This window comes from Anneissia japonica, unplaced genomic scaffold, assembly GCF_011630105.1.
Source record: "Anneissia japonica isolate Jap-2015-1 unplaced genomic scaffold, ASM1163010v1 scaffold287754_len4335492_cov202, whole genome shotgun sequence".
In the NCBI taxonomy this organism is placed as follows: Eukaryota; Metazoa; Echinodermata; class Crinoidea; order Comatulida; family Comatulidae; genus Anneissia; species Anneissia japonica.
Window position 1 is genome coordinate 3634056 of NW_022705543.1, and position 24936 is coordinate 3658991.

The 24936-nt window shown below is 33.3% G+C and overlaps 2 protein-coding genes across 5 annotated transcripts in view; one reads left to right on the forward strand and one right to left on the reverse strand.

The window, feature by feature from the left end:
• LOC117105765 overlaps positions 1–23545 on the forward strand; it is a 30659-nt gene extending 7114 nt beyond the window's left edge. For 2 of the 3 annotated variants that reach the window (XM_033247038.1, XM_033247039.1), the window contains exons 9-21: positions 2662–2843; positions 3800–3915; positions 10804–11041; positions 11510–11524; positions 14138–14218; positions 14626–14718; positions 15352–15459; positions 16144–16296; positions 18166–18291; positions 19413–19593; positions 20293–20397; positions 21419–21503; positions 21794–23545. In XM_033247038.1, the coding sequence (XP_033102929.1) occupies positions 2662–2843; positions 3800–3915; positions 10804–11041; positions 11510–11524; positions 14138–14218; positions 14626–14718; positions 15352–15459; positions 16144–16296; positions 18166–18291; positions 19413–19593; positions 20293–20397; positions 21419–21503; positions 21794–21941 (1631 nt within the window). In that variant the 3' untranslated portion in view covers positions 21942–23545. The remainder of the gene's footprint in view (positions 1–2661; positions 2844–3799; positions 3916–10803; positions 11042–11509; positions 11525–14137; positions 14219–14625; positions 14719–15351; positions 15460–16143; positions 16297–18165; positions 18292–19412; positions 19594–20292; positions 20398–21418; positions 21504–21793) is intronic. The other variant, XM_033247040.1, reaches the window with a different exon arrangement.
• On the reverse strand, positions 3941–10897 carry LOC117105766 (D-beta-hydroxybutyrate dehydrogenase, mitochondrial-like). 2 transcript variants are annotated; one of them, XM_033247043.1, is made up of 5 exons: positions 10763–10897; positions 9517–9816; positions 5872–6024; positions 5385–5549; positions 3941–4877 (listed from the first exon to the last, which is right to left on the reverse strand). In XM_033247043.1, the coding sequence occupies exons 2-5, from the start codon at positions 9596–9598 to the stop codon at positions 4525–4527; spliced, it is 753 nt and encodes a 250-aa protein (XP_033102934.1). In that variant the 5' UTR covers positions 9599–9816; positions 10763–10897; the 3' UTR covers positions 3941–4524. The 2 variants fall into 2 exon arrangements, with proteins under 2 accessions (XP_033102934.1, XP_033102933.1); XM_033247042.1 differs by lacking the exon at positions 10763–10897 and having other exon boundaries at positions 9517–10074.
• Positions 23546–24936: the final 1391 nt, after the last annotated feature.

The following is a 24936-nucleotide window of genomic DNA, read 5'->3' on the forward strand; positions in this document are numbered from 1 at the left end:
ATGTTAAAATAAAGTTGAGTAAAAAACTATATATTTTCAACATTTATTTAACATTGAGAAAACTTTAAATAAACAATAGGTCTTTGGTTGAAAAACATAACACATTTCCAACGTTGATTCTACATTGAAATGCAATTTTAAGTTGACGTTGAAAAGATTTCAGACTTATATTGTTACTGTAAATTTAGCCTATCTCAGCATATTTCCAACGTTTATTTAACGTTAATTAATGTTGATTATACGTTAGAATACAAACTTTTAACATTACATTGAAAAGATGTTGAACTAATGTTATAACTGTAATTTTAATATCCAACTGTTTTCAATGTTATTGCTGAAATAACTCTGAGTTAAAGTAATGGATATACAGTATTGTAAAAATTTCAAAGTGAATTCAGTGTTGAAATAAAGTTGAGTAAAAACTATATTTTAACTTGAAACTGAAAAAAAAAAACAACTTATGTTGATACTTTAACTTTAAAATCTCAACATATTTGCAATGTTTATTCAACGTTAAAAAATGTTCAATAAACAATAGGATTGTGGTTGAAAAACATATCACTTTTTCCACGTTGATTCTACATTAAAATACAAACTATAATTTAACTTGATGTTGTAAAAATGTTGAACTTAACGTTGTCACAGTAACATTAAAATATCAACATATTTTTAACGTAGAAAAAACGTTGAATAAACTATAGGTTTTTGGCAGAAAAACATAACATAGTTTAAAGGTTGATTATATGTTAAAATACAAACTATATTTTAACATTATATTAAAAAGATGTTGAACTAAATTTGTTTATGTAATTTCAATATCTAAACCATTTTTCAACGTTTATTTATTGTTGAAATAACATTAAGTAAGTAATGGATACATTGTAAAAATACACAACACATTTTCAATGTTGATTCTACATATAAATAAAAATTATGTTTAGAGTTAACATGGGAAAAATGTTGAATAAACATTGTAATTGTTATGTTAAAATCTCAACCAGATTTCAAAGTGAATTCAATGTTGAAATGAAGTTGTATAAAAAACTACCGTACATTTTAACTTCACATTGAAGAAACATTGAACTTATGTTGATACACTAACTTTAAAATCTCCACATATTTGCAACGTGTATCTAACGTTCAAAAAACAATAGGAGTTTGGTTGAAAAACGTAAGACATTTTCAACGTTGATTCTACATTGAAATGCAAACTATATTTTAACGTGACGTTGAAAAGATGTTGAACTTACGTAGTTACTGTAACATTAAAATCTCAACATATTTTCAACCGTTTATTTAACGTAGAAAAATGTTGTTTATTTAACGTAGAAAAAATGTTGAATAAACAATAGGATTCCGGTTGAAAAACGTAACACATTTTCAACGTTGATTCTACATTGAAATGCAAACTATATTTTATTTTTATTTTTTTATTTTTTTATTTTATTTTTATTTTTTTTATTTTTTTTTCTTATTTTTTTATTTTATATTTTTATTAATTCAACGCTGTATTAACATTAAATTATCAACCGGGACTTGGGTTAAATACACAACATATTTTCAACTGTTTTCAACATTGATTCAATGTTGAGTATATGTTGTCAAAATGATTTTAACGATTTAACTACATTTCAACGTTGATTCAACGTTGAATTAAACGTTGTGTGCCCGCTGGGTTAGTTCTGAAAGCGGTTTAACAAATTGTTTATTTTACGTTATTTTTCATAGTTCGTTCTATTAAACAGTGTATGCACAAATAACTTTGAAATTCAATTACTCAAAATGCTGTTTATCTTGACTCTAAGAGTACTGTACTTTCACTTTCCAATAACTTAGGCTTGAAATGTTCAATTTGAATGAATGACCTCTCATTTTAAAGATCACATACTCAGGTATCTGGAAATACCAATAACTTGAATTTCAATTTTTGCTACAACTTAGCCATTTTGCCACAACATGCCTCAAATAGTGAAAAATAATTTTGAAATTAACTTACTCATTGTGCAGTAAGATACAAATGCAAGTACAAAAGCAAATTATAAACTTGAGCAAAGAAATTGTTGAATTTAAAAAATATGTACCCTGATTGCTAAACCAGATAATTATAATTAAAAGTAATAAAATACTTACTGGAGGTGTTTCTAACATTTTTTGCTGAAAAATGATGGGTTAACATTTTTTAAATACACTAATTTCTATGTTGATAATTTTTATGCTACTTCAAAATGGGCAAGTTTATTTTTTTTTTAATTTTTTATGATTTTTTTTTTCATAGGATGATACATCTTAAATTATTTTTTCTACTGCTGACATTAGTTAGAAGAAAGTTATAGGGTGGTAGGAAATGATGACCGTTTCCATACATTTAAAAGAGCAAATGACAGTAAAAATACAAATAGTATTATGGCCAAACCTGGGGCATATTTATAACTACTAACTCTTATATTAAGGTCTGTCCACACACTGCCCATATATAGTCCTGATGTGCCTATATATGGTCATGATGTGATGTCATCATGACCATATTTAGGCTGTCACAATTTGATAGTCTGGACAGGTCTTCAAAGACTTGATTTCTTTCTATTCATTCAAACTTTCCTTTATTCACTTCACTTGCTCTCCTCATGTCGTATTCATAATTTCCTTTCCTTAAACTTCTAGTTTCATCAATTTCTGCTGAGCCTATTGAAAGTTTTGACTTGCTTAGTAGCCAACAGGATCCATTTGTACCTCAGGAAACTGTCTTAAGCAAGTACAGTGTTATGCTATACACCTCAACTAACAGTAAACAAACTTTCCATGAACTGAAAGATGGGAAATTTTGTTCAAGCTGCGGAGAAAAGGTAAACATATCCCAATAGACAAATTGCAAGCCTTCTTAATAATAATAACAGAGATTTGTAAGGCAGCTACTCAAAATTGAACAAAGGTGCTAGGTAAGGAGGAAAATAAGACAAAGTTAGTAGCATCCCTTAAAAACAAGCCTGTTTTTTTTTGTTCCTTTTTTTTTAGCTCCGATGAGGAGTTCTAGAAACACTCACCTGATTAATTAATAGAAACACTTGGCTGATTGATTAATAGATCTTTTTTTTTTATAGTTCCAATATACTCCACTGTCTATATTATACTGCCCTCATCGGCGCTTTCCAGATTATGAGAACTTGTTTATTTAATAGGTGCTGTAGAAATGTATTATAATATTATTATTAGTCTTCGGATTTTTCCTAAAGGAAAGTAAATTTCAAAATCAAAAGAGCTAAACATCTCCAGTTATATCAACTGCTTGAAAATGACAATTAATATGCATCTTATTTAATAATAATTATAATATGTCATTCTTATATAGCGCTAAATGCACAAAGCATCTAAGCGCTTCACTACCCTGGTCATTGGATCAAACACATATGGAACACATACTCAAGACCAAATTAAATTATTAAATTAAATTATATTATTATTCCATAATGTTGCAGGTAGTAATCAGCGCAGTTGTGTTGGAACCTACCAGGTACCCACTTGTACTCCTGGGTGGAGAGAGGCAACCGTAGATAAAGTGCCTTGCCCAAGGATACAAGCGATTTGCACAGCCAGAGTTTCGAACCCCCAACCTCGAGGTTGGGAGTCCAAGCCACAACCGATATGCCAACCACTTCTACAAAATTTAAAATTTTGCAAGTGCAAAAATAAATAAGAAATAATCATTTCATTTTTGTCATCAAATAAAAGTAAATATGTAGAGTAGATGAGATGAAATTATATTTTTAACCTATTGTCTGTGTATTTTTGTGTTATTTCATAGACTGTTCTTTGTCCCCATAAAGTCAGCGATGAAATGATTATAACTTTGCCTCATCAGTGTACCCACATTAAACTTTCCCGGCCAAAGATCAGACTCCCGGTCGAGCTAAAAAAAAAGTAAGTAAAGAATGAAATATCCCAGTGGTTTTCTATATATTATTCCTTTATTAACACATATATATGAGCATTCATTTTTAAAAAAATACAATTATTTTAATTCAGTTCTTTATTGCTATAAGAGCTATCATTGGCTATTATCTGCCAAGAAAATGAAAACAAAAACTAGCGCGACACAAATACAACCCGAATGACAACATCTGTATCACAGGGTAGGGACGTTACTCCACTAAAGGTCATAGTGACCCGCATACCCACACCTATTCTCGCAATTAAACCTAGTAGTGGAATTATATATGTTGTCATAGTAAATATCCGATTATAAGTTTCCAATATCATATTGACCTTCTATAAGTTATTATGTAATCAAATGTTCTGGGGGTTTTTTTTAACAGATACAGATAAAATTAAAGTAAGATTAAAGTTAGGACTCTTTAACAGTGCTTATTGAATTGCATTGTATTTGAAATTCATATAAATTAGTTACCTTATCTTATTCTTTTGCATCATTCATATTTTGCATTATATTTGGTATTAATTTCATTCTTTACATGTTATTACACCATATACCATCAATATTAATAACTATTTCAAATAAACATTTTTTCTTTAAAGTTTCTTACATTTTAATTTTTTATTAAAATAGTTTAAAAGTTTACAATAAAGAAGATCTGTGATGGTACTAGGTAGAAATGAGTGTAAATAGATAAAAATCTTCCAATGAAATGTTGCAGGCATATATCGAGGTTGAGGGCGTTCTACCAGTAGTGCTGTTGTGATTTGAGAAATCACTGGAGTGAGGTCGGTTGATCCTGAGTATGAATTTGAAAGACTGCATAGATGTTGGGATATACTGTCAAAATAGGCTTGGCCATATCTCTGTTTCACTTCCTCTGTCATGTTCCTTTGGGCTCCGGTTATGACTGTTTTCACATTGTCTTTGGTAATAAGTCTTGTAGCAGCTGAAGAGAAACGATACAAAACTATTATGATTACATAAAAACTTTCTGTGTAATCAGTGACTGATTCAAGGGGTGGGAGGGGGGCGCAGCCAGCCCGGGCTTCCTATATTTTTTCAAAATTATAAAAAAATAGAGAGAAAAAAAAAAAAACAAATATTCAAATATATTTCTGGCCGTCTAGAGGTGCCATCAGGGGCGGATCCAGGGATGTCTAAAAGGGTGGGGGCTGAAAGTGATCGAGATTATACTTCCCTAGGGGGTCCAGGGGCATGCCCTCTCAAAATGTTTGTGTTTTGGACGGCCGAAAATAACCTCTGAGGCATTTTAGGCAATCAATTTTTTATTTTTATTTTTTTCTGGACCCCCCCCCCTAGATCCACCCCTGACCATATTGACAAATGTTCTTAACATCTTATTTTTTTGTATTTTTTCTTCCATACTTTTGATTTGTGAGAATCAAAACATGATCAATTTTGGTTTCTGTTTCATGACCACACCTGTACTTACATCCAAAATTTCCTGGTTGGATTAGCATCGTCTTTATACTCCATTTTGAAAGTTCAATTCGTAGAACATCTGTAAATGACTCAATCCCGTACTTTGAGATGCAATAGGGGGCGCTAAACGGGAAGCTGGCAAGGCCGCAAATGCTGCCAATGTTTACAATACGACCTAAAAATAATTTAAATAAAGATGATTAAAATCAGTAAAATTATTTAGGAAAGTTTTTTTTTTAAATTGCACTCAATAGTAAAAATATACCACTTATGGAATCTAATAAAAAGGTAAACATATTCTATAAAAATATATAAAGCATGAATAAAATGAAAAAAATAGAAGAAAAAAAACCACACTTAATATTAATTATACAAAAAACCAAGTATTGTAGTGATGATATTGATAAATGTTATGATTTTTAATGAATTATTAATGTAATAATTAGATTTATTATTAACAAGATTAAGCTTTAGATAACAATACTCCATGGCTCTACCTTTACTCTCTTGTAGCATTGGTATAGCTGCTTTGGTAACCCTCACCATGCCCCACAGGTTGACCTCTGACACCCGTTTTATCAATTCCGTGTCAAGCCACTCAATCTCTCCAAGGATGTTAATCCCAGCATTGTTTACAACACCCCATAACTCTGTAAGACAAAAAAAAAAGTTTTGCTAAGTAGTAAAATAAGATATTCCTAACTCAGAGAAATGTCCTTCCTCTTTTGAAGTAATGTGATTTATCTGATATCATAACATACAAGTATAAGTCTTACATATGGATGGTATACAAACTCGAGGGGGTTTAAGCTACGCCCTGTTGTTGGCGCAACAATTTGTCAGACCAAAGAATAAAATAAAATCTGTATTAAAATTTTCTTTAAATAATTAATGGTCCAAAATTGCCCAGTTTTTTTTGCGTGCTGGTGCTTTTTCTCTGACACTTAACAGGGGTCATGTGGGCTTGATGTCTCAATGAACTTAGTCAAAAATTTCCTATTGGATCACTTTGCCTTCCAGAATGTAACAGTATAATTCTACAGCCAAATGTGTCCCCAAACCTCATGGATTTGGCTAAAATCAAGTATTAAATGTCATGATAATGGTTGACAACCTCATTATGGATTCGAACCAGTGACCCAGTGGCAGTACTGTCCAGTGCATTGACCAACTTTGACAGTATAATAGCTATAAACGCTGTTTGTACACAATACCGCTATTATTTGCCAAATCTATTTTAAGACAGTATACAGTGTCGTCTGAGTAGGTCTGTATAATCAAATCAAAGTAGTTAGCACCTGCTCACAATGCTACAATAGTGGACATAACCAGGTTGCTTAAATAACCCGTCTATTCACTAAGACTATAACAATGTATGCACTCAGTCAACTTACGTTTTATCTGGGCCACTGTCCTCACAGTCTCTGATTCAATTACAATGTAACCTAGTAACCTCCTATCTTTCTCAATTTAACTTGAGCTTTCCCCCCTCTTATTACAAGATGTGTATAAGAGACAGGTCTAAAAGGGTGGGGGCTGAAAGTGATCGAATTTGCTGAATGATATGTAATTTCCTCAAAAGAACTTCTTTAATCTTTTTTGGCTTATTATTTGACAAAATACCAAAGGATAATCCATTCAATATAAATATCTTCAATTCATTGGTAATAAAATACAAAATATCAGCAATACACATAGAAAAAGCAATAGAAAATTGATAAATATCTAGGAAAACCCCATATTTTTAAAAATTGGATCAGAATATTCCCAGCCTAAATCACACTACAGACACATTTTTAATGATCCTTAATGTTTTTATCATATTGTGTTCCACAGGGTCTTGGTTAATTGGGACAAGACACTTCATGCATGTTTGGGTGGAGTTGCTTAGTGGCTTACATCTTAACATCCCCTTTGTGTGATTGCTTATTTCTATCTAATTCCATTCCTTGTCTCCTTTCATCTCCATTTCATTCACAGTCTCAATAAGTCCATCAGATGTAATTATCTTCATGGTTAACTGCCGACCATTTGGTAGGGTATTAAGCATTGGTAGGCCCTGCCTGCCTGTCTGCTCTCATCAATTGGAGTCCTCGCAAGCCACTTTATGTCACCTTGTATTAACAAGAAAAAACACCAAACTCTGCTTACCCTCGCTAACCCTATTTTTCCCTCTCTGCTGCAATTTAAGCAGGAAGAACTTAGTTAAAAGTTGATTGATCTGGTGTTTGGTTCCTGTCACCCACTCGGTAGTCTCGGCCTTTCAAGGCTGACATTGTCATCAGTTGGTCATGTTTGGGGTTTTGCCTTATGCCTTAGTCAGTAGCCTAAGTAATTAGTGGCATTAATTAACACAATCAGACATTAGAAGTTTAATTAAATTACCCAGGAAATACCCACAGTAGCTTCCTAATGCTATACAGGTAGTTGTGCTTTTTGAATGGCCTTACCAAGATTTATTCTGAATTTGTTGTATATGTTTACTACTATATTAGTCTGTACCCCAAAAGCTACCCAGCCATTGGTATCACCACCACCAATGCAATACAAAAGATTAATAATTAATAAAACTCTCAAATATATCCAGATCATCCTTTTGCTTGCCACTGCAAGGTTATGGGTTGAATCCTGGAAAGAAAAACTTTTAATGGTTTTCAACAGCCAAAAACCTAACTTCCAAACCCTCATAAGTGACTTAAAGGGTATTGAGAGTCAAGTTTGATCAGCCTTTGTGGATGAATCACCCAAAAACTCAAGAAATTAACACTACCTCAGTAATTGCACACTACCAGGCCAATTTTACACCCTGTGGTATTACATCAGTTAGCTGTACTGTACTTGTTAAACATTCTCTACAAGATTAATTAACTCTAATTGGAATGTCCAATCAAATTAGTGTCTTAAAATAGTGTAGAACATTTGTCTATAGACATCTTCAAGTGACCATCGAACGTCAAGTTTCATGGTCGACAGAACTAATAAAACACATCAGTATTATGCCACCCCAACCAATTGTTGAAGCCTTCCTACTGTATGTATAGGAAAAGTACTAACTTTTCCTATACTAGTTTTTTCTTTGCATTTTTACGATATCATCATGAGATATGTGAATCCCACCTATAATTGTTATTATTAAATTCAGCCCCTAATTCAAAAGCCACTTTCTCAGTGAATTAGGATAAAAATATTGGGAATTATTTATGCTAAAATCCAATTATTATTGTTATTAATAATTGAGGAAAACAGATTTGTATGTTTCAGTTTCAAGTGTTATCAGCACCCTTGATAAAGCTGAGTGACTGGCTAGATGCTATTGGTCAAATGTCCAGCTGGATACTAATTGATCACTGAGCTGTGTTTAGTCAGACACTTATAAATATAAGTTCTAATCAAATTATTATTTATTATTATTATTTAAAATGCTAAAGTTTGTTTCAGCTCTTTATATGAATTTCTTTGCTCTAATGGATAATACAATATGCACACAAGAATAAGTTTTCATGTAGTTTTTAACAAACTGGTAGACAGTGCATCATGTGATTATGTTTTATTGTTGATATAATGGTCTATGAAGAATATTCATTAACTGAATAATAATGATAATTGTAATAATAATGTTCTTTCTGATAGTAGTGCATATACCCTAGTTCCTCTGGAAGCCCAGACCCCATCCTCCCCCCCATCCCCAAACATAAAATTCCCCCATCCCCAAACATAAAATTCCCCCATCCCCGAACATAAAATTGGGCTGATTATGAGTGGGGGTTTGCCTATGCACGCAAATCCCTTTTCACAAGAAATAAACCTTTTTTAAATTGACATTCATTTTCAGGGATGGCCAACCGAAAGGCAATTTTCAGCATTGCATGTGAATTCAAAGCCAATCTTTTTTTTTTTTTTCAGAAAGTATTTGTAAAAGTCAGTTGGGCTGAAATCACACCCTTGGCTTTTGCCCAATGAAAGACTTGTATGTAAAATTGTGTGTAATGTAGGGGGTGGACTTATAACCCGAAATGGACTTATACCCGAGGAATTAGGGTACTAATAGTGTGTAGGTGTGTGTTCAGGAGCACTGGTTTCAAACTAAATTTAACTTCTGCAAAAGTATAAAATAAATTGTAAAATACAAACAATTCAAATACCTCTTCCCGTAGTTTTCAAATGCTCCCTTATGATTTCGAAGGCCTTGGTAACTTCTTCCTCCTTTGTAACGTCCATTTGCATGACAACAAGTCTCTCATCAAATTCTTCGGCTAAGTTTGTTGCCCCTTCCCCATTTTTGTACAGACATCCTGCGTAAACTTGAAATCCGATTGCATGCAGATGTCTTGCGAGGAAGTGTCCAATACCTGTGTCGCACCCGGTGATTAACACAGCTTTTCCAGATGACGGAAGCAACTTCCCAGGGAATAAGCCGAGTAAAACTTGTGATATGACAACCGCTACAAGGATAAAAACAATAAAGCTTCCAGTGAAGCCAATTATAATACTGCCCACAACACAGGCAAACATTAGGAGTAAAATTGAGGTCATTTTGGTGTGTTTTTTGCTAGCGTTTGAGCTCTGTTGAATGTTGAGTGTTTAGAAGCCAGCAGCAACCCTCCCTTTCAACTGTATTTTGCCCACCAGCTAAAGGCTGTGACGACTTTTTGTTTTCTAAGGTAAATGAACTGATAGCATAAGAGGTATGCTCTAGAGTTTAGTGACCTTTCAGAATTTTGAACTGTGGTGAATCAGAATTTTCAGTTCTTTAGTGAATGCTTTATCATGCGATATATATAATCGTCCTCGAGAAATACACACTAAACATAGTTGGATTAATCCCATATCCGTGTGTACGTTTTGCATGGCTAATTAATCAGCAGTTATGTAGCAGTGTGAAACGAAAAGTTATGGTTTTGATCCAACATTTTTCTCAACTGAGTTCTTGCCAAATTGTTATCTTTTTGCCAGGTTATAAGGTCCGAATCATTTAGGTAATCCATTTATATTACATTTATATTTTTTTTTCTATGTAAATCATAATTTTGTGAATTTTTGTGAAATATTTGCAGAAATGATTTCTATTTAATTAATTTTAGAATTATTATATTCAATTTAGCCAATTTTTATTATTGTTATTATTATTATTGTTATTCCTATTACGATAATACTAAATAATTAAAGTTAGTTAATGAAAAAATTTTGTTATTATACTGATTATTATTATTATTATTATTAGTATCATCAATATCAATAATGTGATACTTTAATTACAATGTAGTAATTTTTAAAAATCTACAGTGGTCATAAAAACTTTTCTGGTGCTAATAAAAATCTCAAATTAGCCTAAGTAATAAATGAAGAGATGCATAATTCAAACGCTGACAAAAACTTAATTCAACTCACTTTGATAAAAATGATGTAATTATCATTTTGTTCATCTCCAGGTCAAAGGAATCTACAAAATTTGAATCCGTTGCAGGGACGACCAACGAATCTACAAGCAAACCTGTCAAGCGTATCCAGAGTCGTCAATCCGTGGCCAGTATTGGAAGCTCAAACCAATTCTTCCATGAGGATTCTGTCACACCTGGCACAGTAGAAACCACGGCAACAGGTACCATTCCCATTCAAAATCCCCCGGACAGCAAGCCTGCCATTTTGGGTGGAATACAGGAATACCAGGTTAGTCTGTGGGGTTTTTTTCAGGTGATAATGATCTGGACAATTTAAAATATAAAGTATAATATATATTATGCTGAATGATGCACCTACAGTTGAACACACTCTTAGAAAAAATATTGTATTACTGTATAAAGAAACCACAATACCGTATATACGTGGTCAAAATACATTAATCGATGTTGATTCATTTGATTATTTTATCAGAAAATAATTTAGGCAACAAAATCATCCCTGTCATACCTGTTTTAATCCTTGAAATTACTGATACCAGTTTGGGCTTTTTTTTTTCTGATAATCGGACAGCTCAGCATGAATGTGCAGCCCACATTGTTTTCTTAAACCGACCCATTTTAAACCAGAATGTAGATCCTATTGTAAGATAATCCAATTGTAAATAATCCCATCGTTAGCATTAAATCCCATTTCCTCCTTAATGTTATTTCTTTATTGTTTGTTTGATACCTCCAGGGTAACTGGCTGTCAGTAAGTATACAATGTGTAGTTTAGTATATATTCCACTACATTTCCTTTCATAAACTTTATCTCATTGTTCTGTTTGTCTGCATCATTCTGTAGTACTTATTGTTAATAGCTTGCATGTTCTTGAAAACCAATACAATGCATTGAATCAAAGACATTTGTATAAGAATCTGTCATTCATTTGTAGTGTAAAGATTTTATGTTTCGTAACTACTAAAACTATGCAGACATACTGTCCACAATCAGAGGCTACAGAAAGACTCGACCATATAAGTTTTTTGACTGAAGCTTCTGGAAAACATTTCATTGGCTGATTGTAATTGTAACATTGCCGTGGCGTATCCGCCCACTTGCTATACAATAATTTGAAAACATTTCATTGGCTGATTGTAATTGTAACATTGCCGTGGCGTATCCGCCCACTTGCTATAAAATAATTTGAAAACATTTCATTGGCTGATTGTAATTGTAACATTGCCGTGGCGTATCCGCCCACTTGCTATAAAATAATTTGAAAACATTTCATTGGCTGATTGTAATTGTAACATTGCCGTGGTGTATCCGCCAACTTGCTATAAAATAATTTGAAAACATTTCATTGGCTGATTGTAATTGTAACATTGCCGTGGCGTATCCGCCCACTTGCTATAAAATAATTTGAAAACATTTCATTGGCTGATTGTAATTGTAACATTGCCGTGGCGTATCCGCCCACTTGCTATAAAATAATTTGAAAACATTTCATTGGCTGATTGTAATTGTAACATTGCCGTGGCGTATCCGCCCACTTGCTATAAAATAATTTGAAAACATTTCATTGGCTGATTGTAATTGTAACATTGCCGTGGCGTATCCGCCCACTTGCTATAAAATAATTTGAAAACATTTCATTGGCTGATTGTAATTGTAACATTGCCGTGGCGTATCCGGAGGCCATAATCAATTCTTTGTTTTATATAAGTTAAAGAACTTTGATAAAAATAAGGTTGTGACATTATAAAATGACAATTTATATTTGACAATCTTTCCAATTTATCAATTTTTTCTGCTTTATCTGTTAGATTTGCATTCTTGTATCAGTGTTACATTGATTGTGTCATATATGTATGACATCATTATCATGTATGACATCATTATTATGAATATCATTATTATGTATGAGTATCATTATCATGTATGACTGCATTATCATGTATAGTATCATAGTCATGTATTACAACATTCCTCTAACTTGTCTTTCAACATATGTTCATGTTATTTATTTTCTTTAATTTTGAACTAACATGAGTGATGTGTTTTTGTAGTTAGAACTAATTTGATTAATAATTAACAATGAACTATCACCAATTAAAACTTTTAATTTGATAATAATTGATGAATAAGGTTACGTTCCTTCATTTTTATAGGAATTTATTAGGAAAAATAAATTTAAGATATGACATTGAAGTTTCCAATTTTATATACAAATTATTTGATTCCACACAATGGGCAGTTTTTTCTATTACACTTGTCAATCTCTCCAGTTTGAAATTTATTCACTCTTACTAACATATCTACATCAGCCTGACACACATTAGGCTTTATGTATCCCTCCCCCTTGGACATACAAGCCCCCACCCCCCCCCCACCCACCCCCACCCCAAGACCATAGGATTTCAATTCCTACTTGTATACCCTGACAAAATAATCTTAGTTGCACCACTGTAATACTCCCTCCCACCATTGTATCCTCTCCCACTTCCATAACCCTCCTTCTTACACAAATTATCCTCCGCCACCAGCAAACTGCCGTCGAGGCTACGTCATGTCGACAGTGGGTGCTCCCCTTCCTCTGCTTTTAAGGTTTATAGTTTAGAAGTACTTTTTCTGTCAATGGCCACTAAATGATCTGTTTCAGGACATCAAATATAATTGCAGTTGAATAACAGTGATTATGTTCAACTTTGCAAGTTGTATTACAGATACGATCAGAGCATGCTTTCTTAGTTTAAATATATTTACTAAAAGAGTGGGAACTGAGTGGAATGAAATTTCCTAGGGTGGAACCAAGTGAAAGTTGAAGCAGGTCAACATGAACATTGGGGTGTTTCATGGGAAGTTCTAGCTTACCCTGCCAATTAATTCCCGTTCTATTCAGACAGTTTCTTTTTCCCACTGCTACAAAACATGGCAAATTCTGCTAAAAATATTATATCAAAATTATCCCAAGGAAACAATTGTTAGATTGATGACAGCCACAAATAAAGTGTGTCCTTTATTTTTTAAACTTTTTCAGTATGGAGAAACTAAGTTTTTTATGTCCTCTGCTTACTAGCTCTATGGTCTGTTTGTTATTATTATATTTTTAATTGTGTTACCAGTATATATATCTTCTTCCCTTTCTTTTTACTTTTTTCCACTTTCTGTTGGTTTTTTTTCCACTTTTTGTTCATGCACTATAGAGTACTTGTGTGAAGCATTATCTGTATATGTTCATAATGTACTATTTAAATAAGTATATTTACCAATTATGTTATTACATCATAAATATAATATTTGTGTTGTTAGAAATTTATTAATATCATTCATAATCCTTCATTTACTAATTATTTTGCTGCTGTTTTATAAATAATTTAGGTCAATTCATTTATGAGAATTTGGGAGGACTACAAAGATAGGACAACACTGACTCGTGAAATCCCACGGCCTATGAAGCTGGTGAGTAGAGATACGTTTCACAGAAATTTACTTTACTAATCATGTATTTATTTCTTTTTTATACTGCTGATGTTCATTATCAGGTTAATGTGTCCCACAAAATGGTCCAGTTGTATACTAGGGCCAGAAGCATACTGCGTTGTATGACCTGACAAATCTATCCACTTTTTGAGAGCGCTTGACGACGCTACACTGTCTACTGATTGCCGGTGAGAGTTCATCTTAAAAACAATCTGTTGCAAGCGTGTCTTGACTTTGTGTTTCCTATTGTATCGTTCTGGCTAACGATCATCGGGTGCTCGACCTGCTTTAAAAATGCCAGTATTTGATCAATAAAGGTCCCACAGTAGACATGTCCTTGTCTAGGTATGGACATCAATCTCCAATTTGTAATTTTTTTTTTTCAGGATCACACCTTGTCCATTATTGCACAGTATTATGCAGATGTTTTATGGTGTGATGAGAATGCAGATGAGGATACAGAGCTGGTTTCAATTATTGTAAGTTCCCATGGTAACCAAATGTGATAAAGTCCATTACGACAATTGTAGATTATGTTCAATTAAAATAATAATTAAACTATGACATTGATGATAGTGATTAATTTGAATTCACAACAGTTTGGATATGAGAAAAAATCGTAGGGGGAGACATTGCTTTTTAATCTAAAGATTAAAGTATCATCCAAACGTAATTTATTGTGAGAGCGATTGCTGTAGAGGTTGCGAATCATGCTATAAACCTTGAGGTCAGGGGTTCAAACTTCTCACTGTGCATTTCTCTTGAAATTTTTCATATTGTGTCTACCATATGACTTCTTCAATCACTGAAGGTTTGCATGGAAAAAAGTAATAATATATATTGATGCTTGCGGTACATGACGTAGATAGTTCTGAAAAGAACTGTTGTTGGTTAAGAACGTCTCAATGTTTCGATGGAGTTGCTTCATTCTTCTTCATGAGAATAGCATCAATCAAAACGTCAACTCATCCTAAACCAACAACAGTTCTTTTCAGTTATCTACGTGTTGTACTGCAAGTATTAATATATATTCTTCAATCATGTAAAATGTTGTAGGTGTTTATGATTTTATTTACATGAAAATGCTCTCAGTAATCATGTTTGTTTTCTAGGATGGTCTGTATGATTTTATGTTTGATCGTTATCTCACCCAAGATGTCACATACCTAGTAATGCATGACTTCATCACATCGTTGATTGAAAATGCTCTAGTCAACAAGGTAACACCAAAAAATGATAGCAATGATAACTGACACCCAACTAAGAGACAGATCCCCGCCCCTTATACAATTCTGATTTCCTTCATATACTTCTTGTTCTTATTCATTTAATGTTTTGATGATTGACATTGTTTGATTTTATTTTATTTATATTAAGCTCTGTTCACACGATCAAATTTTATGTGACAAATTTGTATGATGTGCCCATATATGGACATGATGAGGTCATATTACATCCAAATTGTCTTTGATAGTTTGGCCAGAGCTTAAGGCTCATTGGCTATGGAGCTATAAAATCTCCCTGCATAGGCTAAGAATTGCCAAAACACAAATTATGTTCGTTTGCATATAATAGAAAGCAGAAATCCTTTTAAATAATACAAAAAGTTATAAGCATTCATGGTCTCATCCTGACATTCATCGTCCAATGCGGACGTTCATCATTCAATCCGGACATTTAAAACCCATTTGAAGGGCAAGGTTAATTAGAATAAATTATTTCATTAAATAAGTCCTCATCATAGGTATATTTTCGTGCTGTAATGGTTTACAAGGCCAACTTTCTTTTAGCCATGAAAGAAATCTACTTCCACATGTGCTATCCTACTCATCGTGCTTAGAATCAGTGAGATGGGGAGGGTTTTTTTTCTTTTATTCATTAAAAATTGAAAATTTATTTTTCAGCATATTCAAATATTTTCACACATCCTGGTTGGCAATCTGGATGGAGCAGTCTTTCGTTATTTGCTGCTGGTTGCGGATTTGATTGACAGAGTCGATTGGCGTTATGTGGAGGATTTCAAGGGGTTCATTGCCAACATATACCCCTTCCTCAATGTAAGCCAGTATGATTATAGTAAATAGATCAAGGCTAGAAAGCTTAATGAAGACTTTAGTGGGAACAAACTCCTCTGTCAATCAAACTTAAACTGACCAATCAGGACATGTTATTTAGTAGGCGTGGCCAAGAATATGTGCATGTTCCAAAAAATACAGTGCAAGCCATTTTTCTATATTAATCATGGCTGTCATTTTTCTCAGAACCTTAACTTCCAAGGGGTGGGAATTAATGGAACAGTCCAAGATTGCATATTGATTTTTTTTTTTATTTATGTATTTCAGATTACTCTTTCCTTTAATTTTTTTCTGTAAGACCATTACAATTAAAGCACTTTGCTTATGTAAACACCCATTTTCACAAAAAAAAATAAAAAGTGTAGTTTGTACAGTGTTTGTAAAATGGAATTGTGAAATAAAGTTACTTGAATATGGCATAAGTAATTAATCCTCTTGTAAAACTTCCATATGTATGACCTTTGCTATCGTTGCTGACAATGGGCCCCAAATTCCCACAACCTGCAAGATTAGTATTTTGGTATTTTTTTTATATTTGAGGTCATTGTGATGTATTAACTGCAGAGGTTGATAAAATCTCATGCTATTGTGTTTTAATATCAACGTGTTAGACAGATTTAACTTTGGTATGGACTTTCACAGTCTTCTTTTGAAAACTTTTTTTATCTGCTTTGATCAAGAAGTAATAAAACCGATGTCAGAAATTTGGTTTTCTTGAAAAATTTGAAGATTTTTTTGGAATCTGTAAAAGTATAGCCACCAAGTCTCAATTCAACCCTGTTTCAAACAATAGATTGTTCTCAATAATATTTACATAATGCACATTATTACTATTATTGAACAATTAATCAAAATTCAAATGACAATGAAAAGTGTATCCTAATGGGAAAATACAAGTAGCTCAGGTGGTAGAGCATTTATATTTAGTAATATAGAGGCTCTTGATTTGGAACCGATGGAAACAAGGTATTTATTAAATTACGTTATATAAATTCTGATAAATCCTGTGCAAAAATCTCATTGGCAATTTTCACATATTTAGATCAGTGGTATGGCTCCAAAAATTTGCCGACAAGGGGTCCAACATATTCACTGAGGGTCGCAGCCAAGAGGCCGACTAGAGCTTCAGTCCAAGTCCCAGAAGAAAAAATACCCAGTAGGTTCACAGGGAGGTTTGTGGCTATAGTCCAGTTGGCAATCAAAATAACGTTATTTGGATAGCTAAATTATTATTTTTTTATTTTTGTATCTGACAGTCTCATCGTGGCGTCGGACAACAGGGGGTCCAGGCTTGTCCATAGCGGGAAATGCCCTCCCTGCCCCGCTGGCACCACAACTGATTCAGATATTCATAAAAATGTTTACATTATTCGTTAGTTGCTATGTTGCCCTCTCAAGCGCATTGATAAATATGAATTTATTTTAAAATTTAACTGATACCAAGTTTTGGCATGTTTCCCATCATCTACAAAATGTAAGTTACTGTAGCAGTTGTTAGATTGATTTTGTGTAGCTTAACGTTGTTGGAAGTTAGTGTTGCAGTTGCTAGTTTACTTGTAGGTAGCTTACTGTTCGTTATCCTCTTAAACTCAACATCCTTCTTATAATCTAAGTCAAATCATTCTTCTTTATCATCATCCTGAATGCTTGTCGTCCTTCGACACGGCACAGTTAATAAGATTCTTCTAGTCGAGTGAATTATTGATAATGGTGCATAATCTCTTTAAAATTTTGTCAGTTGCTGTTACCAAAATTGTCCTCGATTTTAATCTTTGACTACTTGGCTTATACTAAAAGTTAGATAAATTATAAGGTAATACTTAAGTTGGCTTTGTTTACTATTGTTTTTAGGAAGATGACATTGATCAGATGCATTTGGCTTACACATCATTCAGTGAGAATAAAATCACAAAGGATTTGGTCTACGAGTTCTTTCTTTACATTATTCTGAAGTACCGGGAACCACAATTTCATGAGGTTAGTAATCTTTGGGATTTATTTTTAGTTTGTTTCTTCTTGTAGTGGAAGTTTTCATGATGGTAATACTTTTGCAAGGCTAAGCAGAAAAGTTCACAGCATTTCAATAAATTAACAGGTGTAGATCCAGTAGGGGACCCTCCCCATTTTTGCCACTAAATTTTAAAATTTTATTGAAATAAGCACTACTCACTTATCTATCCTGGAAATGTTGTGCCCCCTACCCCCCATTTTTGAAAAATTCTGGATCTGCCCCTGATTAATAACAATTCAAATCAATATAGTTTTTAGCTTGTACTTGGATATTCTATATGGGTTAAACCAATGCAGGCTGGGGTCATTCAACTGCCAGTGGACGGCATTAAATGTAATCTGTTATATATCCTGTTCAAGACTGGATAAATCTTGAATTAAACTCTCTATGTCACCAGTTACACAACTTAATACTCTCTAAACTTTGACCTTCCAATAAGATTTGGAAGGATGCTATTATTAGTCGATTTTAACGAATACAGACATTTACGTATTGAGAAGGGATTTATGGAATTGTTACTGCAGTTATTTGTCTAAAACTTGACATTTGAAAAATGAGTAATGTAATGGTATACAAGCATCCCACACAAAAATCCCCTCCTTGTTAGTGGCAGAATCTTTAAAAAGGGACTCAATAGAAGGCTGAACCCTGTCAACCATGTCCCATATTTTTTATCTATATTGTTTGGCATAATTGTATGCACTGTATACTGTTTATCATGCATAGATACTGTATTGTATTTATATTTTACTTTATATCTTATATTTAATCTTTTATGTATTTCTGTACTGTAAATGTTTTGAATACTTGTAAAATTGCCATATATCTTCTATAATACGTGATAATGAGTATAATACTGAATATCAGTAACTATAATTAAAATAAATCCATCATATAATAATCAGAGCTCTAATGGTATGAACATCCTATGCACTACCTCAAAGGAATCGTCAAACAAAAGCAGTCAATTACCCAGTTTAAGTAACAGAGAATAATTATTATTTTGAAATGAAAATAGACAGTAAATTAACAAATTACATAGAAACACAAACAAAAATTAATTTTAAAAAATTGTTCTACTATCCAGATTGAAAGGAAATTACTTCAACGTCCAGCGAAGGAGAGTGGCGTGCTAGACCAGCGCGAGTTCTTTGAAGCAATGGAGGCGTTGTCACCACTATCAAGTGAAAAATTACGAACCCAACTTTTTAAGGAGTCAGCACTTCATTACAGTGAAAATGACAAAGTGTCTGTGATGCGATTGTCACGTATCCTTTCATACAATGTCATAGTGTTGTGTCGAGTTTTAAAGAATTAAGCTGTGAGGTGCATGTTCGAATCCCTGACTTTTTTCTTATTGTGTCCACAGAAACTTTCAGCGTTTGCAAACATGACGGTAAGGGCAGGCCTTAGAAAGGCCCTGCTCTGGTCTAGCCTAGTCTAGGCTCTGACAATGGAGATACAAGTATTCTTTGTATACCTTGTGGTAGTGCTAGAATTGGTGTTACCAAGAGCCGCAATGAGGACGCTTCTACCATGATTTCTGCTTTGAAATATCCCAATATTAACCTTAGCATGTACCACACATGCACATGCATGTGTGTTTGTTTATGTGTGTGTGTGTGTGTGTGCATGTACTATAATTACTACATCTTTTAGATGTTGTTCATGTATACATATTGGCTCTCTGCATGGAAAAAGCTTTATACACTATTGGAAATGACTATTGGAAACACCTCTTGGTTACTGGCTATTCTGTTGCTATGTATGCCTGTGTTGTCTAATTAATCAAAGTAATTATTGTTTTACTATAGTGAAAGGGGTTGATGCTTACAATCTTTAGTTAGTGCTTGCAACCTTTGGAACATGTATTTTACAACTTAAATTAATGCGTTTGTTTTGAGTTGGTGATAGCGTCTGTTTAGCTTGCAAATTGCTTTGTTTTCCCTTGAAGTATTATTTCTCAGAGATCGGAAGCTATATACTTCTTTTACAAGTAGCACCGTTGCTAAGGCAGAAAATTGCAGAGAATGTGGAGGATGCGAGACTCCACCACCAAATACAAGCAACATGTAAGTTTAAGTATTTCACAAGCCAGGAGCAGATCCATAATATATTTCAGAATAAATGTGAATAGCACTTATTTCTATACTTATCGAAATTATAAAATTTAATGGCAAATCGGGGAGCACGTTCCCCCCCCCCCCACTAGATGTGCCCCTGCAAGCCGTAGTAGTTAATATTATGGGTTTGCTCCAAACAAGTGCAAAATATAAACTAGAAACAAACCAAGCCACTTAAAAAAACTTAGTTACAGAGCATCCTAAGTTAAGCTTCACTGAAGAAATTTGCGCTCCAGCAAATGGCATAAAAATGCTTGAAACACTACCAGCAAATGATTTAAAACTTATGAAAAATACAGGTACTTATGGAATTAATAATTGTTTTTCCTGATAACACATGCAAAAATTGATTGTAAAACTAAGTTTGCTGTTATCTATGATCATAAAAATCTAAACATAATAACTATTTGTAATTATACAAATTTTTTTAGTGCAAAGGTTGTGTTCACTTTAAGTAGTTTAAACAAATTTAAGTCATATTAGTGTTTAATTTATACATTATTTTCTTGATTAATAATTGATTATTTAGTGGTGATCAGGGGCAGATGCAGAAATGTCTAAAAGGGGGGTGCTAAAAGTAGGGCTGATCGAGATAACACTACCCTAGGGGTTGGTGGCATTCCCTAGGGGTTGGGGGAATTCCCCCTGAAAAAACGCCCGAAAATAACCTCTGAGGCGTTTTCGGCGAACAATTATTTCTTTTCCTTTCTTTTTCTTTTTTTTTAACTTTCCAAAAGGGGGGTGGGGGCGGCGACCGGCCTGCCCCCTCCCCCCCTTTAAATTCGCCCCAGTTGATACTAATAATAGATGTCGACCGGTATCAATAAATGTAGGGCAGGTTGATATCCATTCAAGCTTGTGTTTTTGAGTGTTATTTTGAGTGTTTTTGAGTGTTATTTTTTTGCTAAACCAGAGGAAAGGGCTGTTAATATTTGATAATAATCTTGACTTTCAAACTTATTTTTTGCAGTGAGCAAAGCTGATATAGAAACATCAAAACAGGCAGATATTATGTCAATGACAAAACTGAGAAATCTTGCCAGAAACGTTGCCAGGTTAGTGACCTGTTTCACGTCCCAATACATAAATAGAGAATGCTTAATGGTTTAAATTAATGTATGATTGGAGAGCAACACGCAGGAGCCAGCGACACAGCTGATTGGTCGAACAGACTGCATTCATCAACTGGAGTGTCTCTGATGACATTTTAACAGAGACAAAAAAAATTGTAAACAACATTTTAATTACAGGAAACAGACTGACATTCAAAAAAAGATCTGCATTGATGAACATGAAAATTTACTGAATTTTAATTTACTGTACTCACATCTGTTTGTAATTGCAGGCGAGAGCAACATAGAAGTCTTCGGCAAATTGAGGGAAATTTGCGTTTTAACATCGAAGAGGAGTCGTCCTCTGGAAATAAGATGCTTGTAGACCTTCTCCAATCCAATGGCCAGTTAGATGACCTGTTGGTGGGAGGAATGGATTAATGATAGAATGGAGTTCCAATGTGCAAGGGAGAGTTACGCCCTGTCCAGACTCAAATTTCATTTGACAAAAACATTATAACATGCCTAAATACGGTCATGATGACATCACATCATGACTATATATGAGCATACAACAGTTTTTTGTAAACGAAAATTTGATAGTATGGGCTGGGCTTAAGTTAAATGTCCTTGGCCTTGATGAAACATGTATTTACTCAAAGTGTGCATTTTCAAAAGTTGAGTCACACATGCTCACATTACAAATTTCATAAGTCAATATTCATCCCTTGATACTAATTTAAAATGTAAACATTCTTAACTCGCCACCTGTAGTTGGCTGTGACTCATCAAGTGTGGAATTATCACTTTAATCATAGCAGGGAGATAATAGTTAGGTTTAATAATCTCAAATCCTCCTACCAGCAAGGCCTACAGTACTAGTATAGCTTATAACAAAATAGAGTTGCACCTACATAATGTCAAGAGATATATTGTTGCACCATTAAGTGGTTTTGGACTTTGTAATCACATAACAAAAGATCATTATGCTGAGTGTGAAAGAGGTACAATGGTCTAGGCTAGTGGTCATAATCCTGGATTGTTCCAGTGGCTAGTCCAACTGTCTAGTATCCTTCGTGCAATCTTTAGGTTCTGCCCGAGGTGATTAGCGTCAGTAGGCCTGCATCCTGGATTCAAAGAATTAAACACCAACTCAATGTCGAGTGATCTAAGGGCGTGTTTCTACTGAATAGCGAGAAAGAAACGGTTCTCTTATCATTGGTTGATTATCGGATTAGCAAGATAAGAACCGTATTGCAAACTCATTTTGACTCGACATGAAACGGTTACCAGGCTGATACTCTACATATGCATGATGTAACAATCACCAAGAATGCAATTTAAAATGACCTTTATAATAAAAGCTTTTAAAACGAAAACTATTTTTGTGCGACTACCAAGTTACAAACAATGACGATTCATCCTATCATGTGAATACATTGTCAGTATTCAAATAAAACAAATGCTTAAACTTTTGTTCTCGCAGTACATCAAAGGTGAATAATTCATTGTGTTGTGAACAGAATCTTAAAATTTGTTTTACTGATTCCTCAGTAGAAACGGGCCCTAAGAGAGTGTAAATAGACCGATTGTAGCATTAAATCATGGTTATATTAGACGGTGCAGTACTGTGTCATACACCGGGTGGTACTAGGCCAGCTCAACATGATTCATCATCTAAAGTCATGTCTGCACTGGTCATTTTTCGGTAAAACTAACCGAGACACCATTGACAATTTCCTCTCAATTAATTTACCTGTGCAGCTCAGTTAGTTTAACCATGGAGGTAATTTTATAGCTCCATGGTTTAACCACGTTTAACTGAACATTGTGCTCAGGGAGATTGACCAGGCTAGTTTACCCATCTGGAAAATTCTGTGTGAATGTTGTGATTTGGTTGAAATGTTTCTGAGCACAATTCTTTGAACTGTGAGCCAGCAAAGCAATATGCAATGTGTTTTACTGATTTTCGTCTTTGAATTAACTGTTTTGTAATATACTCAGTGTGTAAATAAAAATTTCAATCAAATATATTTGGAGATAAATATGCCTAGAATTTTTCTTTATTTTAAAGACAATTACAACAACTAATTTTTAAATTAAAACAAAATCACAAGAAACAATGATTTGGGAATTAAGCAATAAAACTTTTATTACTGAGCATCCATTTTGCACACACACAACCAACTCAATAGCAAATAATATTTAATGTAAATTTTCATACAAGTAGGGGTAATCCATTTTTTATCATTTTCAAGACAGAACAAAACATAGTACTGTATTCAGATGCATAACAACATATTGATGTCATTTTGAAATCATCACTCCTCTCAATTTCATTAAAGGTTACATTTTTGGGGGCCCCATTTGATGTTTAAGGGCCCCAGTGGAAATTGGTTGTCTCACTGATAGGGTTGCACCCTCATTAAAGATGAATTTATACAAATAAAAACCCTACTGACCCTCTCCACACCAACATGTTTTGTACTCTTGTGAAAATGAAAAAAGTGGATGACCCCCTACTTGTACAGTATAATCAACAAAATACCTGGTATGTATGTATTGTACAGTATATTATTTCTTTTCAGAATTCTAAATTTCACTTTGGAATTTCATTTTAAATCAAGTAAAATAGATTAAATAATAATATGCTCAAACTTTTAAAATATATTTCACAAAAAAATATTTTTTTATATTGTTTTTAATGTATTTTGATATAAAATTAATGGTGATATCATTTATATTAACATTTAAATGATAAAAATAAATGTGGCCTATTTTGATTATTGGTGGGCCTGACACAATTATTATTGGAATAATGTCATCTTGATATGAAATATAGAAATGCCAATTATCACATTTATAAATTACATGATAAAATGTGAGACAACTTGATATGAATACAGAAATACAATGGAAAACATTGAAAACAGCAATAATGACAGGAAAAACACTGCACAGGTAATAACATGGAGAATCCTAACAACCGGCTTTAATTTATAGCAGTGAGGATCTGATTTTAAACCTTCATACATAATACATACTGTACAGCAATGCTACAGATTTGTGGGTGTAAACCACTATTATGATGTACGCTTAAAGCAGAGACCTTATTGTCTTCAAAACTAAACATTGGGGAATTATGTTCACTTGTTCTCACATCTGTTATGTGGCTACTAATACCTTCTGATACACACATTGTGAAAGGTCATGTGCACAGAATAATTTATGCATTAGTCTTTAAATACTTTACATTATAATATTACATGAAAATAAAATATTTGAAACATTATTTTATATTTGAAAGATTGAATAACAACAGATTGAATAAAAGCTTTCATAATCACACTTAAGGTAAACGATTGAATAACCACTTAAGTTTAAAGAATGAATAACTATTTAAGTTCAAAGATTGAATAACCACTTACATTCAAAG

Excerpts from the sequence above, each read along its gene's own strand:
- LOC117105766 (XM_033247042.1), bottom strand. The coding sequence starts at position 9,907 with ATGACCTCAATTTTACTCCTAATGTTTGCCTGTGTTGTGGGCAGTATT. Across the intron at positions 6,025-9,516 it reads TTTGAAAACTACGGGAAGAG|AGTTATGGGGTGTTGTAAAC; the intron begins GTATTTGAATTG and ends TTTGTCTTACAG. Across the intron at positions 4,878-5,384 it reads CCAACCAGGAAATTTTGGAT|CTGCTACAAGACTTATTACC; the intron begins GTAAGTACAGGT and ends GTTTCTCTTCAG.